Source organism: Elephas maximus, chromosome 1 (genome assembly GCF_024166365.1).
Source record: "Elephas maximus indicus isolate mEleMax1 chromosome 1, mEleMax1 primary haplotype, whole genome shotgun sequence".
NCBI classification, from domain to species: Eukaryota; Metazoa; Chordata; class Mammalia; order Proboscidea; family Elephantidae; genus Elephas; species Elephas maximus.
The window spans coordinates 203,402,199-203,418,843 of record NC_064819.1 but is presented as its reverse complement, the minus strand read 5'-3'; the positions used below and the strand labels follow the sequence as shown (position 1 = coordinate 203,418,843).

Genomic DNA, 16,645 nt, shown 5'->3' with positions numbered 1-16,645 from the left:
AATACTGAAAATGTTAAAACATCTGGATATGCACCTCAGATACAGAATGCTTTATTTTCTCTTTCCTCCTTTTTTTTTTTTTTTTTTCCGGGGGGGGGGGTGAATGTTGCAAAGCAGGAGTTCACTTGTTACTGTTAATTAAAACTAAATGAATAATAACAATTTTTTTAAACAGCCAGTCCAGAGTCTGTAACATTTCCATCTAATTCTATTCTCTGTATTATATGAGATTAGCTATCCTACTGTATTTTAAAGTAAATAAACACAATGGAAAAAAAGAGAAAGACACTAAACGTCTGAAAAATCACAAGTCTTTTAAAAGAAAGAAGATAAAAGCCAGCCTTTGACCCCACTTTTGAGGGCATGAGAGGCAGGGGCTGGGGAGGCATTGAGAAAACAAAAATGCACGTAAAATGCTATGTATCGTTCAGTGCAATGCTTCAACTAAATTTTCAAGATTTTATAATAAGGTAAGGACACGGCACTAAATGTGGAGGTTAAGATGTTATAATTTTTTACAAAGGTTTCAAAACATTTTGGTAATTCAGGTTTTAGTGGAAGGTTGTGTTGGAATACTGTCTCTATGAAGTTTCTACTGAGAAGCTAATTCAACTTTCCACTCAGCCTTATTTGCAGGTAAAATCACCACTGGTTTTACCACGGCAGAGTGCAGCTGCGGCTCAGGCCTGTATTACCATTCCATTCCAGGCTCACAGATGAGCCAGAAAGAAACTGCTTCACAAATGCATATTTATTATAACATTAACAGTTGCGATCCCACTTTATATACTATACTGAATAGTCACTCTTTAGTTCCATTAAATAAGACACAGCAATGGGAAAGACATCTCGCAAAATGGCTTTCAAGTTCACGTTGAAATATATTGTAATTACACTGTGGCACAGAGGCAGCTTGTGGGCACTTCTTATTAAAACAGCACAATGTTATCAACTTCTGACAAGACTCTTAATATAGCCTTGAGCACCAACCAAAGTTTAATGAGTCAAGAACCTCAGTCACTTTCCCATAACTATAGTAGAGTCCTTCCAGAATAACAAAGGTACATGAGGTACAACCCATCAGTTTCTTTCTCATATCCATCTTCTGGGTAGAAGGGTTTTCTATTAAAAACTACAATTTTCTTAACTTTCAAATGTTATTTAACATTTTCTATCATATTAAATTAGCAACATAAAACATTATGCTTTATCTATAAAGTTCTACTCCTGTTCCCTTGAATTTATATACATGTTTGCATTTCTAATCTGCAAGAAACAAAGTCTTATTTGATATTTGGTAACAGAGCATTAAAGAGATACTATATACATGTGGCATATATGTATATATATACAAAATACACTTCGAAAAGGAGCAAACACACTTTAGCAAAAGTCTAAGCTTGCATAGTTAAAAAAAAAATTATGAATACAATTTTTGTTAAAATAGAAAATGGGGAATGAAAGTTCTAGAATGGATATGAAGAGAGATCGTTTCCAAACTTTTATTTGTGCACATTCAATTGAAAAAGATAACTTTTACAGGTTCTTTGGTGCCCATGTTCAGCATACAAAAATGTAAAAGACTATTCACAAATAAGACACATTAGCTCAAACTGGGGAAAAAAAAAAAAAAAACAATGACAAAATGAAACAATTTAAGGTAGTGCACACTGTGACAGCTCTGCTATGAGGACATGAGAATTACTGCGAAAATAAATAGAATGTCCTTTTGTAAAAGCAGCAATGTCATGTCTTGTAAACTTCCTTTTTATATTACAGCAAGGTTTGAAATGAAATCCAAAGGGACTGGAGCTTACACTGCAGCCATGAATGAATAAAAGAGTCTATTTCCTCAGTTACTGTTGGTCCAGTTTTCCTTTTGTTCTGAGTCCAATGTGCAGCAGGTTTTAAAAGGTGCTCAGTTAGGGATTCTAACCAATTAAGTGGTGAATTATAAAATTTCTTTCCTGCTTTCAAACACAAATGGGTAAATCTGTTCCACAGCAGTAGCAACAGCCTTTACATTGGGCCCTGCAACAAACACAACGGAGAAAGGGATGAGAAGAGGAAAAGAGAGCACTAGGAAAAACTGATCTCCCAGAATTAAAAATATTCAAGTACTTTAGAATAGCAGATTAATTGTTTTTTTACTCTACACTTACATAATTATACACATAGTTAGAATAAGAACCGTGAGAGAATAAATTTTTTTTTTGGACTAAAAAAAACCTAGCACACAAAATAACGTTATTCATCTCATTTTAGGAGACCAGTATAAAAACAGTACAGTAAAACCTACAAAAGCCAGAACTTGTGTAAGGCAGGAAACCTGTCAGAGAAAGAAAACTCAAATATTTTCCACTAACATGAGGGTTAGAAAAGTGGGAAGACTGCACCCTGTTAAAGGAGGAAAATTAGTGAGACTCAGAAAAACAAGGCAGTCTCATCAAGTTCTGGCTCTCACAGGTTTCACTGTATATAAGAAATTGCATATAAACTATCACAGATAAAAATAATAATATGCTTATGAAAGCAAGAAATGAGGCTAGACAACTACTATCCTTTTCATCACTGCAGTCTGGCTTTTGGTGAGGCTAAGGGTGAAGACCACAGGGGTACCTGGGAGCCTAGCAGAGTGAATCACAGCTGCTGCCACAATGCTAGGAAACCAAAAGGGGGTCTAAAAAACTTCACAGATTTACTACTACTACTATAAAGAAAATAATACGTTTATAGTTATAACTATATGTATAACTAATGTTTACAACTAATCTAGCTATCTCACCTTCACTGCTTACCCACAGGGGTAAAAACGTATCAAGGAGTAAGCATATCAATTAATCCACATAACACTAGAAATAACTTTTAAAAAATGTAATCCTACATTTAAATAGCTAAAAAGAAACATTTAAAAGAAGTGGGGGCAATGAAAATATTTTCATTAAATTTATTTTGAGTAAAAATAGTTTCATTAACACACACTTAGTCCACATGAAAAATCCTGAAAACTTACATAATCATTGTGAGCTTCTGGAAGGTACTGACCATGCCACCTTACCTTGCTGACTCACCGCCCCGCCGCCCCACACAAACACAGCATAATACTCTGCCAGTGGGAATTACTCAGTCTGTGCTCAGTGAATTTTTAACATTTCATAGGATATTACAAATGTAAACAAGTATATAATGCGTGCTCATTAACCAAGTCAATTGTCTTCAGTTTGTTATTGTTTTAATTATTCTACTAACAAAAGTAGATTTTACACATGCATCACATTTTATTCTATTCTTAGAAGGGACCTATGCTAGACTTTGTGTCCTTCCAGAAGTTCAGGCTCCAAGGTGTAGAAACAGACGGTTGAAAACCATACCAAAACCAAACCCACTGCCGTTGAGTTGATTCCAACTCATAGTGACCCTATTGGGTAAGTATTTAACTGCCCATAGGGTTTTCGAGGAGCAGCTGGTAGATTCGAATTGCCAATCTTTTGGTTAGCAGCCAAGCTCTTAACCACCGCACCACCAGGATTCCAGACAGTTCAAAGACAGCAACAAATAGACTTGCTACCACCCACCACCCCATTTTTAAGATTCAGGTAGGACCTGCAACAATAGGCTTAAAAGTGCCCCCAAGGAAAATGTGAAAACCCAAAGAATGAGTTAAAACTAAAGCTTATTTTAAGGGTTTAAATGTGTTAATTAATAACTTTTATTCTCCTGTAGGGATTAAAAGAAGAAAAAGTAAAATTCAAGGCACTACAGAAATCTCCCTCAACTCAAATTTTGACTAAGGTTGGGCCTGAGTCTGAAGCAATGCCACTGTAGAATCTGCGGCCACAGTGCCTTTGAAAGATCACCCTACATGCTAATGCTACTCTTTACATCTATACCTGGTCTTCTGAAACTACCCCTTCCAAATACTTAAAGACTCAAGAGACATTATAAAATACATATGTAACAAACGGGTACCAATTATATTTGAATATTGTGCTTAAGTAAAACCTCTATGAAGTTGATAAAATGGGTTTATCTTGGATGTTTTAAATATAAGCTATCATTAAAAAAAAATCATACTATAGAGATATTACCAGAATATTCTCAATATTCTAACCAGAAACTACCAAATGCCCATGGACACTATATTCACACACCAGACACTATACAACAATGAAAATGCATGATCATCAACTTCACAGAATAAAGATGAATTTCACTAAGGTAATTATGAGTGAAAGCAGACAGATACAAAATACTAGTTAGTATATGTAAGATTTACAAATCGTACAAAAGCAGGTTAAACTAATCTACAGTGTTAGAAATCAGGAAACTGGTTCCCTCTGAAGGGCAGAGGAAGTAAATGAGGAAGACAAATTAGACATTATTCTTATTTTGGTATGGGCATCTCTTACTGCATTCATCCACCGTTGACAAGCTTGGTTTCAACATCATAAAATACCTGTTACTGTGATACTTCCTGTTGAAAAAATCTGTAATGTAGCTCTTAGGGATTTTATTCGATAGCACACTGCAGGATGAAGTTCAGGTTCATAACTATATCAAAAAACAAAAACAGACACCCACAATTAATACAGATATTTACAGCCAGAGAAGTAACTTCAAATATATTATGTTGATTCTTCAAAGGCCTACCTGGCATGAGGTCTATTGTTCTTTGTGAATTCTGGCAAACGGATTTCAAATGGCATGTTACACACTGCCAAAACGTTAACAACTTTAAAATCTGTAAATATGACCTTTAGGGGAGAAGTAAAAGTCAAATTCAATGAATTATTTTGAAATAGAAAAATCTGCTCATCGGGGCAATCCCTAAAAATTAAGTTTCAATCCTTAAGAAAAGATAAAACAGAAACATCTGAAGTTTAGTACTGAAAGTTATCAGTGACTCCTTAACGCTATGATTGAATTAAAGAGAACAAAAGAGCTCAAAAAGAGTCATTAAAACACACATAAAACCTGTGATATTTGCACGATCAGAACAGTACATGTGGGGTCTGTTGAATCGTTAGTTTAGTATTTTAATAGTTTACATGGGATATTTAAAACAACTGGGATACCAGAGACTAGAGGGAAAGAAAATTAAAGCAGCGTCTTCCTTCTCAAGGGTCAAAAATAGAAAAGTTGTCCCTTTAAAAGTCAATAAATGGGGTGTACATTGAGCTCCAAAGGTCAAATGTTTTTCTGATACACAATAAGGTAAAATGACATTTCTGTGAGTTTAGTTAAATATTTGTTTTGGGAGGACGTTTTTAATTAACTGGGATTTCTCTCAACACTTCGAATGTTATGCTAAGAAAACAAGTTCCAAGGTTGAAGCTAATGTCCTCTCAGTATTAATGTCAGCAACCCCTATCAGTATCTTAAACTGTATCATCTCATTGTCTTTTCAAGCACTCCTAGTACAACTACAATTGTGGATGAGCTTACCAAGCTTCAACTCAGTTCTTGCTCAAGGTAGCTACAAAAAGTCAAAAGCTGTGCAAAGTGGCCTCACCATCAGGCTGTACCACAACAGGGCTCTCTACACTGCCCTTCTCCTCAAGCACCAACCCCCCCTGCTTCCCACCAGCACTTTAGTTACTTCCTATCACCTTCCACCTTAGAGAAGACTGAAGTCATCAGATGGAAACCCTCAACTTTCCATCACTATTTCTACAAATGGACCCAAATCCAAAAGAGCGTAGGCCCACCACTTCAGGGACCATAGCTCATCTTCAATTTCCTCATCATTTGCAAGTGTCTTTGGAACTCCACAATATATAACAATTTTATTCAAATATAAGTCTCTACAAATTCATACTTGATAAGGCTAACATGCCAGCAAATGGTCACTGTACAAGTGTGACAGCATGCCAACCAGTGTGGACATTTCAGCAGGGTTCTGCAGCTCTCTACTCATCATCCTGACGTATCACTCTTGAGATGATCAAAAACATGGCTTTGTATGAGCAATGAAAATAACCAAAGAGGGGAAACGGCAATTAGTTTGCAGGGAAACAAATGTCTCCCTGGGAAAGCAATTTGGGAAAAAGTCAGGATCTATTACAAATACACATGGGCAAATCTGGGGACTAGGAAAGTACCACTCATACTACAGGACAGTATGAAACCAGAGAAAAAGTTCAATCATAGGAAGAGTTTATATGGTGATTTTTTAAAATCAAATTAAAGTTTTAAATTTTATAAAAATAAATCCTTAAATATTTGCTATTTGGATATTTTTTGAAAATTTTTACCTGAAAACCTAGTTTCTGCAGACTGCGGGCTAGACGTCTGGCACCAAATTTAGCTTCTTCTTCACTATGGTTTTAAGGAAAGAAAAAGATCATCAGTTACACGAAAAATAAATTTTATACTGAGGAAACATAATAAACTTAATAATATGATTTTGTTTTGAAGTCTAAGAAAAAAGTCTCTCTTATGAGAGGAATTTTAAAGAAATTAAAAACCCAAGTAACATTTACCTTGTTGCTCCAGTGCAAATAATCTTTCCTGAGGACCAAATTGTAGCTGTAATTCTAGGTTTTCTGAGTTTCATTAATACTTTCTGCAAAAAAAAAAGAAAAATCACATTACATAATAAGCATTAATTTTCATATAGGATTCTGTACTATGTAGCCATCTTAATGTCAAAATACCATTCCAAGCGTATCCAAGATTAGAACATCTGATCTTCAAATCATCCATTCAGAAATCAAATACAGTACTTAATACAAAGAACATATTAACCCAAAAGGACATTTAATTAGTCAAAAATACAAGGTCTATACAAATCTCTCACAATATACTTGAAACCAATATACTATGTGCACACAAACATTGCAACTCTCATTCCACTCCAGTCAAATGGCTGGAATTTACAGGGATCTTCAAACATGCAAAATTTGTTCACAACTCAGCTTTCCAGGAGCTGTTACGTTCACCTGGAATAGTCTTCCCTCAACACTGGCATTTCAATCAGTTCTCTTACTAAATGCCACCTCCACAGAAAGGCCTTGCCTGACTATTCCATCCAAAATACCCATCCCTTCATTGCTCTGTAACTCCTTACACCCTTCTTTATTCTGCTTCGCCGTACCCGCCCCTACTTTATAGTGTATCTTACAGTTGAGATGCCTACTACCTACTCAAGTTCAATATGCAAATCTCAAGCATAGGAGAAACATGGGAGCAGGAGATGTAACTTGAGTCCTTAGATATGAAAGGCATTTAAGGCTACAGGCTTGAATGAAATCACCTACACAGTGAGTATAAGTAGGTCAAGACCTGAGCTCCAAAATAATGTTTGAATTTAAATTTTCACTTCAACTTTTCATTTTGGGAAATATTTCTTATATGCCCATTATGTGTAAAAGAGAGAGAGAAATGTTTACTGAGTAAATGTAAATTCATAAATGAATCAGAGATTTCTTCTTAAAACTTATGTTTTGAGTTCTCCCTCTCTGCCATATACCATATTATCTGTTATTATCTATAAAACTATAAAATCTGGGTAAACTCAAAATTTACCAAAGATCAAAACGGAGTTTGAACTAAAATATAAAATACATCGTAAAATTTCATCACAAGTGACTGAGAAACGCTGAACTGAGTTTATTCTATGTTTAATTATTTCACCACCAGCTTGTCCATCAACTCAGATTCTTGTTAACTTTCCTTGAAAAAAACTACTTCTCTTCCGTATGGTTGACTAAAGTACCAAAGCAGTGCTGGGCAACTTTCTGTCTAAACTTTTTAGCCAGATGTATCTATTCCTTTAAGTGAAGTCAGTATTATTGATGAACCTGAAAATCTTTAATTGGGGTTCATTAAAAACTTTAATCGAATTTAGTTCCTCTTTACTTGGTTTCTAGGACTAAGAAAAAAAAAAAAGATAGTGTCAATTTACCCATTGTATATTGGCAATAATTTTTACAGCTTAAATAAAGTCTTCACATGCATTTTTATTTAATTTTTGTAATAAATGTGTAACATACATATGTCATCATTCTTTGGTTTATAAAAGCCAAATAAACAATCCATGTCATTTATAATGTTAACCCTAAAACACTGAGATAATGAGGTATAAGTTTTTATTTTAAAATATATAGGTTTAACAAAAACTAAACATTTAAACGTCTAGGTTCAGATATGAACCATTTATTTTCAGCAATTTGTTACTAAAGAAAACCAACTATCCTAGCTTAACTAAAGAGGAGTATGAAAGTTAATATACTACAAAAATTGCAATATATATTTGGACATCATTCGAGTATAATTACATTTGAATAAGTATAAATAAAAGTATAAATGTTCTTTTCTTCAGTTAAAAGAAACTGAGAGAATAAAATGTCTATGTAACCAATGAGTTCTTTGAGACGCAGGGATAGTGTCTCTAAACGCCACGATGTCCATGAAAGGAGGGGCCTCTTCTACAGCTCAGAAATTATCTGTAGAATGAATACATTTTATAGTAGCATTCATAGCACTATAAAATTAGGTCATGTAGTACACACACCAAAATTCAGATACTTACTCCAACATCACGCTTATAAATTACATTTGCTCCCTCCAAAGCAATCTTCCTTAAGTTCAAATGGCATCTTGTTCTAAAAACACAGACTACATTTGTAATTAAAATGTCCAATGCAACATCACTGTCTGCATCCATTGGGGTAGTTTAAAAATTTAGCTTCCCACCACGAAGATCACATCCTGAGAAATAAAACAAAATAAAGTAATTAAACTTAAACGTTCTGTTAATTTATTTTTCACAAACAATCTTGAAAATTAAAAGGCAGGAAATGAATCTATATTATGTATTTTTCATTTGCTACTCAAATTATGCCCCTTTTCCTCCCCACTTAAAATGTCTTCTTCTTTTTTTTTTTTTTTTAAGATAGCATGCCATATAATGTTCTTCTAGATCTGGGCCTATCTGTCATTCCTTAAAATAAGTTTACTTTTACGTGCTAGGCACTTTCCAGACTCACCTCCTGCTACTCGCCTTGCAACCACCATGTGTGTTCCAGGCATACCACAGTTACGGGTTGGACTTCTGCTCTAACTATTCTTGTGGTCCCAATGTCCGACTAGTAATGATATTATAGCCCACCTCATACAATTTGCTGGGGCTATAAAAAGTATGATCTATTTTTTTCTATGTCAAACAATTAGCTGAAGTTCAAAGAAGCAGAAATACTGATTTGAACATATAATTAAAAGACTTCTCTAACTTACTAACCATTCATTCATTATTCACTTACTGAACACCTTCTATACAGAGATTCTGGAGAGAAAAAAACGAGTAAGGCAAAGTCTTTTGTCCTCATGGAGCTCATAGCCCAGTGTGTGTGGGGAGCTCTAACAGAGTTGGCACAGTATTGTTTTATCACAATCAGAATCTTCCAATGTCCATATTAGGGGAAAAAAAAAAAACCCTAAGAGTAATTCTGTATATCAACAAAAAAACAACCCCTGGTTTTTACTATGTACATCACCCATATCCTCCTAAAATATTCTCTCTTTGACTGGGTTTCCACATCTTAAAAAATAAATAATGGTAATTCAGCTTATCTGATCCACAAAAATAAAATCAGGAAATAGTAACGATACTATTATAACTATATTTTAAGGTTCCTTGCAGCCACAACGTCTAAAAGCTAGTATTCTTTATAAGGATTTAAATTATATTAAAAAAACAGTGAAGACGTCAAGAGTCCAAATAAAGAAAATTCGCTCATGTTCTTCTCACTCTTAGTTTCTGATACAACATAATGACAAGTCAGACCAAGACTTCTAACACCTCTATAGGACCATGTAGCATTCAATTCTGTGTATTAATTGTACTCCAACTTCATTACATTCTGCCACTCTGATATTCCTACATTCCCTGCCTTTCTGTCCATTTTTTCTGCCTGGAGTCTGGACATGAAAGCTAGACCTAAAGTAGCCATTTTAGATTATGAAACTATGAGATAAGGCCTCTGATACCATGAATCTCCTTATGAGTCCTGCACTTAACTCCAAAAAAAAAAAAAAAACCCAAATCCATTGCCATCAAGTCAATTCCAACTCACAGCAACCCTCCAGGCTTCACAAATGTGAAAGAAAAACCATTTTCTATCTTGTTTATGCTACCCTCAAATGGTGGATTTGTGTTGCATGCAGCCAAACCCAATCCTAACTGATACATGTCCCTTGAGAGTAAACAACAAAAAGCAATTATTTAAGGAGAAACTGTATTAAGAAACTGTGCCAAATTAAGTGTTACATAAGAGTTTTCCCACTGAACAGGCTAAAACTTACTGATTCAGACTTAATACTTTGTCTTCCTAAACTAACACACTGCCTGAGGGGAGAATACAAGGAAATAGACAGGGTAAAAACAAGTCAAGAAAGAACGGGTAAAGTAAATCTTTGTGAATGCAAATAAGCCTTGAAGTTAATTCAAAATCGACAATAGTTTCTATGCCTCAGCAACTTAAATTTTAAAAATGAGGTCATGGGAATAGTTTAACACAAGTTAGTAAGTGTTCATAGATAAGTAGTAACCTGGCAAGCAATCTCAGAAAATACTGCTCTCACTATTTTTCAATCAAGGATACAATATGAAAGTCAGTACTTTTTTTAAAAGGGCATCTTACTTGAAAACAACAGTGGAACAGTGTTGGGAAGGTAAGCCGTCCGGGTTGGAAGGCACTCAAAACACAACTGGGGAAGAGCTGCCTCCTCAAATAGAATCTACCTTAATAACGTGGATGGAGTCAAGCTCTCAGGACCTTCGTTTGTAGATGTGACATGACTCAAAATGAGAAGGAACAGTTGCAAACATACGTTAATATTCGGAATGTGGAATATACAAAGTATGAATCTAGGAAAATTGGAAGTCGTCAAGAATGAAATGGAATACATAAACATCAATATCCTAGGCATTAGTGAGCTGAAATGTACTGGCATTGGCTGTTCTGAATTGGACAATCATATGGTCTACTATGCCGGGAATGACAAATTGAAGGGGAATGGTGTCGCGTTCATCATCAAAAAGAACATTTCAAGTACTATCCTGAAGTATGACACTGTCAGTGACAGGATCATATCCATACACTTACAAGGAAGACCAGTTAAAAGGACTATTATTCAAATTTACACACCAGCCACTAAGGCCAAAGAAGAAGAAATTCATGATTTTTACTAACTTCTGCAGTCTGAAATTGATCAAACATGCAATCGAGATGCATTGATAATTACTGGTGATTGGAATGCGAAAGTTGGAAACAAAAGAGAAGGATCAATAGTTGGAAAACATGGCCTCGGTGACAAAAACGACGCTGGAGATCACATGATAGGATTTTGCAAGACCAAGGACTTTTTCATCACAAATACCTTTTTCTAACAACATAAACAGCAACTATAAATATGGACCTCGCCAGGTAGAATACACAGGATTCAAATTGACTACATCTGTGGAAAGAGACGATGAGAAAGGTCAATGTTATCAGTCAGAACAAGGCCAGGAGCCAACTGTGGAACAGATCATCAACTGCTCATATGCAAGCTCAAGGTGAAGTTGAAGAAAATTAGAACAAGTCCATGAGAGCCAAAGTACGACCTCAAGAATATCCCACCTGAATTTAGAGACCATCTCAAAAATAGATTTGATGCAGTGAACACTAATGACCAAAGACCAGACGAGTTGTGGAATGACATCAAGGACATCATATATGAAGAAAGCAAGAGGTCATTAAAAAGATTAGAAGGAAAGAAATGATGAAAATGGATGTCAGAAGAGACTCTGAAATTTGTTCTTAGATGTAGAGTAGCTAAAGCAAAAGGAAGAAATGATGAAGGAAAAGAGCTGAACAGAAGATTTCAAAGTGCAGCATAAGAAGACAAAACAAACTATTATAATGACACATGCAAAGAGCTGGAGATAGAAAACCAAAAAGGAAGAACATGCTTGGCATTCTCAAGCTGAAAGAACTGAAGAAAAAATTCAAGCCTTGAGTTGCAATACTGAAGGATTCTACAGGGAAAATACTAAAGAATTTCATTTTACTTGGATCCACAATCAAAGCCCATGGAAGCAACAGTCAAGAAATCAAAGGACGCATTGCACTGGGCAAATCTGCTGCAAAAGTTCTCTTTAACGTGTCAAAAAAACAAAGACGCCACTTTAAGGTCTAACGTGTGCCTGATGGAAGTCACAGTGTTTTCAATTACCTCATAAGCATGTGAAAGCTAGACAAGGAATAAGGAAGGCCGAAGAGGAATGGACTGCCAGAAGAATAACAAATCTGTCTTGGAACAAGTATAGCCAGAATGCTCCTCAGAAACAAGGATGGCGATACTTCATCTCACATACTTCAGACTTGTTGGAAGGGACCAGTCACTGAAGGGCATCATGCCTGGTAAAGTAGAGGGTCAGCAAAAAAGAGGAAGACCCTCAAGAAGACGGAGCTGTCGTGGCACAGTGGTTAACTATTTGGCTGCTAACTAAAAAGTCAGCAGTTTGAATCCACCAGCGGCTCCTTGGAAACCCTATGGGGCAGTTCTACTCTGTCCTATAGGGTGGCTATGAGTCAGAATCCACTCGATGGCAACGGGTTTTTTTTTTTTTCTCAAGGAGATGGATTGGCACAGTGGCTACAACAATGGGCTCAAGCATAACAAGGATTTTAAGTATGGCACAGGACTGGGCAGTGTTTCATTCTGTTGTACATAGAGTTGCTATAGTCGAAACCAACTCGAGAGCCCCTAACAACATGAAACACTCCACACTTTTTAAGCAGTATGAAAAGAGGCTCACTTGCGAATCAGTTTATCTACCTATCTTGTAAAACAAGAGAGTAGTACTGGATATTAACAGAGAGTTCTTAAGGCTAGTCACACTGTATCTCTTTTAAATAAAATAACTAGGATGATAACGCAGTGAAATGGACAAACTGATTTCTACAAAGCAGCTGGAAGTCTATCATATCTTGAGTTTTAAGCGTGGCTAAGTAATTCTATCAATAAGTAAAAAAGGTCTGTCTAAGTAAAGTTTATTCTCAGTTTTAAAGTGGAATTGATTGAACCTAAGAGAAGCTCAAAAAAAAAAAAAACACACATATAACTTTGTTTAGGTGAAAAATAATTACTTATATATAAGAAAGATAAAACCAAAACCAAACCCACTGTCATCGAGTTGATTCTGACACACAGCAACCCTGTATGACACAGTAGAACTGCCCCACAGGGTTTCAAGGAGCGGCTGATGGACTCGAACTGACAACCTTTTTGTTAGGAGCCAAGCTCTTACCACTGAGCCACCAGGGCTCCGTAAGAAAGATGGTTGGAACTGATTTCCAGTAGCGATAAAATATTCCAAATTGTTTACCACTCTTATGCTATCATAATAATACAGTTAAACATTTGGATATCTATTTATAACACGGCTGCTTCTGACTTGAATTGATAACCCTTAATATCTAATATAGGGTCTTTTTTCTTTTTTTTTTTTATAAGTCGGAATCGACTCGACGGCACTGGGTTTTTTTTTTTTTTTTTTTGATATCTAATAAAACCTAACAATACCTCATTCTGAGTTTCTTAAGGTCAAAGACTCTGACTTGAAAGTTTACATACTCCCACGGCCTTGCACCCAATCTGGCACATAGTAGATACTGAATTATCATTTGGTGAATGAATGGTATAAAGTCCAATATTTCAACCTTCAATCTATATTAAACTTCTCATCTAACCATAATTCCAAATTCTTTTAATACTAGATATGGGAAAAAAAGTTATTATTAGCAAGCCTCAAACTTTCCTTCCAAAGCCACCTATTTTCATATGAAGGTAAAAGAGCTTACAGTCTTTTTCTCATAAGCCTCTTAATACAGTATCCATTAAAATGCTATGTAGGATGCTTTACTACATCTCATGTTGGTTTACACTTACAGCAAATGTTAGTTTTACTGTCTTACTGGTTTGTATGGCTCCAAAGGGAATGTGTTTAAGAAACTCCAAAAAAAGAGTATATGAAAATGATAATATTTAAAGTTGAAAAGCTGTTAAACTTGCCAAACATAGCACTAGAGTATAAGATACTTAAGAGGCAGAAAGTAATACAACGAGTATCTATTTGCCCATCACCCAACTTAATATACAGCTGATGCCTCCACACGCACTTCTGCCAGGTGACATCCTCATCTTAACTCTTCCGTGAACCAGTTATTTTCTGGTTTGTGTTTTTTGTTGATACCATGTGTTTTCATGAATGGAAGCACTCTGAATCATTATGTGTGTCTGAATTTTTGGTAGGTAGTGTGGATTTCTGTTGTTGTTGTTGTTACCCCCTCCTACAAGTCAACCCCAAGTGTTTAATGGTACATATGAAATACCACTAATTATATCCCAGAGTCTCCACCAGGATCTACTGGTATGTATGTGTAACAAATGAAAATTTTCAAAATTTCTAATTTTCCAACCAAAATTTCAGACACCTCATATAATGCCCTGTAAAAACAGTAATTTGCGGCACATGCCCGTTTCTTCAGTTTCAAACAATGTAAAGGCCGCTGTCCCGTGGCAGCACGCACTGTCAGTGGTGCAGCAGCTTTCCAATAAACCTTTAAACCAAACCAAACCCAGTGCCATAGAGTCGATTCCGACTCATAGCGATGCTATAGGACACAGTAGAACTGTGCCATAGAGTTTCCAAGGAGCGCCTGGAGGATTCGAACTGCCGACCCTTTGGTTAGCGGTGTAGCACTTAACCACTATGCCACCAAGGTTTCCAATAAATCTTTAGAGGCAGAAAAAATACTTGGTCCCTAGAGGTAACTGCAATCACAAAAGGGTTAAATTTGTTACATGTATATTACATCCCTTTATTCAATTAAGCCGTGATATAAAATACACTCTTGAATTTAGGTTGTCAGTATTTCATTTAGAATTTATGTATCTATGTTCATAAGTAGAATTACGCTATAATTTTTCTTTCTTTTACTGTCCTTATCTGGTTTGGGTACCCAGGTTATACTAGACTCATTAGATGGATTGGGGAGATGGGAGATTTCTTTCTCTCTCTTTTGCTGGAAAACAATTTAGAACACCTTATCTGAAAATTATCTAGATCTGTCTTACTTGCTTCTTTGCTTGCTTGGTAGACTTTTGAAAAAAACTAATAAATTTCTTTATGATATGACTTCTATTTCTTCTTGGGTCAGTTTTGGGAAATTAAATTTTCCAGAAAATTTTCCATTTCTGCTAAAACGTTAACAATTATTCTATTTAGAGAGTTAGCATTAAAGTGACTTTTCTTTTTGATTTATTTCTTCTATCTTTCTGTAGAGTCTGGATTTTTTTTTTTTTAACAACATATGTTAAGTTTACTACAAGAAAAATGGTTATTTCTAAGTTAAGTTATATCTATTTAAGTTTAAATATCAATAATCTACCCATTGCCAAGGCCTAATATTAAGACATGGCTTGTCAGATATTTTGTCTTGTTTCTGAAGTAAACACCAATATGAGTTTAATTTGCCATACTTTCCTTTCTAATAAAAAGCAAAGTTCAAAACTGCAGCTATCCTATTTTCCAGAAATGTCATATTTCTAGCTTCCTATTAAAATGCATCATAAAAGTTGAAGCAACTTCTCCCTAGCTCAGTGATTTTATGGACAAGAACACCACGTTATCCATATTTTGGGTCCTTTGACTTTTTAGCAGTATTCACAAACACTAGTTAAGCTTCAGCAACTACCACAAACTGTAACCTTAAATTATCACTTGGAAAACACTGCCACCTCCTGGCTTTTATAACAAATTGCATCAAAGACTACTACATTTTACATTTTCTGGGCACCACGAAAAACAGTCAAACTGAAAGGCCACAATGAACACTGCCAAAAGAGTAAACCGAAAATAATGCTGAAGCCTGAAAAGAAAAGGAATAAACCTAAAGATGAGAATGTATTCAAGTTGCATGTGAGGATGCTGCAGTAGGGGCCTCAAAGGTTTAACCACAAAATTACCATCCATAATTTGAGACATGGCAGAGGCTCAGAAACTGGCAGTAGACCAATTTGCAAACACGAATCCATGTGGTCTCTGTCAGATTCCAACACATTTCTTGATAATCTCTTAATACACACCTGTGACCATGACGGAGAAAAACAAACATCTTGCCTTTTAGAAAGAGGGTGCTCTTTCACATCTGTGTAGCAATACAGCATAAACCTTACAAAAAGTGGCTCTGACCTAGTGTTTACATTTAGCTGTGTGACACTGGTAAGTTATTTAACCAGTTACTAAGTCTTAATTTTCTCTTCCACAAACTGATGATAATATCACCTGCACATGCCAGGGTTCTTTTAAGGATTAAATACGACTGATAATCCATTACGAGTGCACAGCACACAGCATGTGCTCATTTTGCTATGGGTCAAAATGGACCAAAGAAAAACTGTTACATGGATTCACAGGTGGTTGAATATTGTGACCAAATAGTATTATTTAACTGATGAAAAACTTGAGAACGGTCACAGCAACAGATGGAAAAAACCAAGATAATAAACAGCAGGCAGGGGTCAGCAACCTACAACCAGTAGGTCAGCTGTCTGCTTTGTGGAAACAAGTTTTACTGTAATACATCCGAGTTCA

General features: G+C 35.6%; 1 protein-coding gene across 2 annotated transcripts in view; it reads right to left on the bottom strand.

The window, feature by feature from the left end:
* Positions 1-92: 92 nt before the first annotated feature.
* TBPL1 (TATA-box binding protein like 1) overlaps positions 93-16,645 on the bottom strand; it is a 36,980-nt gene continuing 20,427 nt past the window's right edge. Inside the window, exons 2-7 of one of the 2 annotated variants that reach the window (XM_049901529.1) lie at positions 8,534-8,606; positions 6,483-6,565; positions 6,255-6,318; positions 4,651-4,754; positions 4,457-4,551; positions 93-2,031 (exon numbers count right to left, since the gene is read on the bottom strand). In XM_049901529.1, coding sequence (XP_049757486.1) covers positions 1,952-2,031; positions 4,457-4,551; positions 4,651-4,754; positions 6,255-6,318; positions 6,483-6,565; positions 8,534-8,606 — 499 coding nt within the window. In that variant the 3' untranslated portion in view covers positions 93-1,951. Of the gene's footprint in view, positions 2,032-4,456; positions 4,552-4,650; positions 4,755-6,254; positions 6,319-6,482; positions 6,566-8,533; positions 8,713-16,645 lie in introns of both variants that reach the window. The other variant, XM_049901538.1, reaches the window with a different exon arrangement.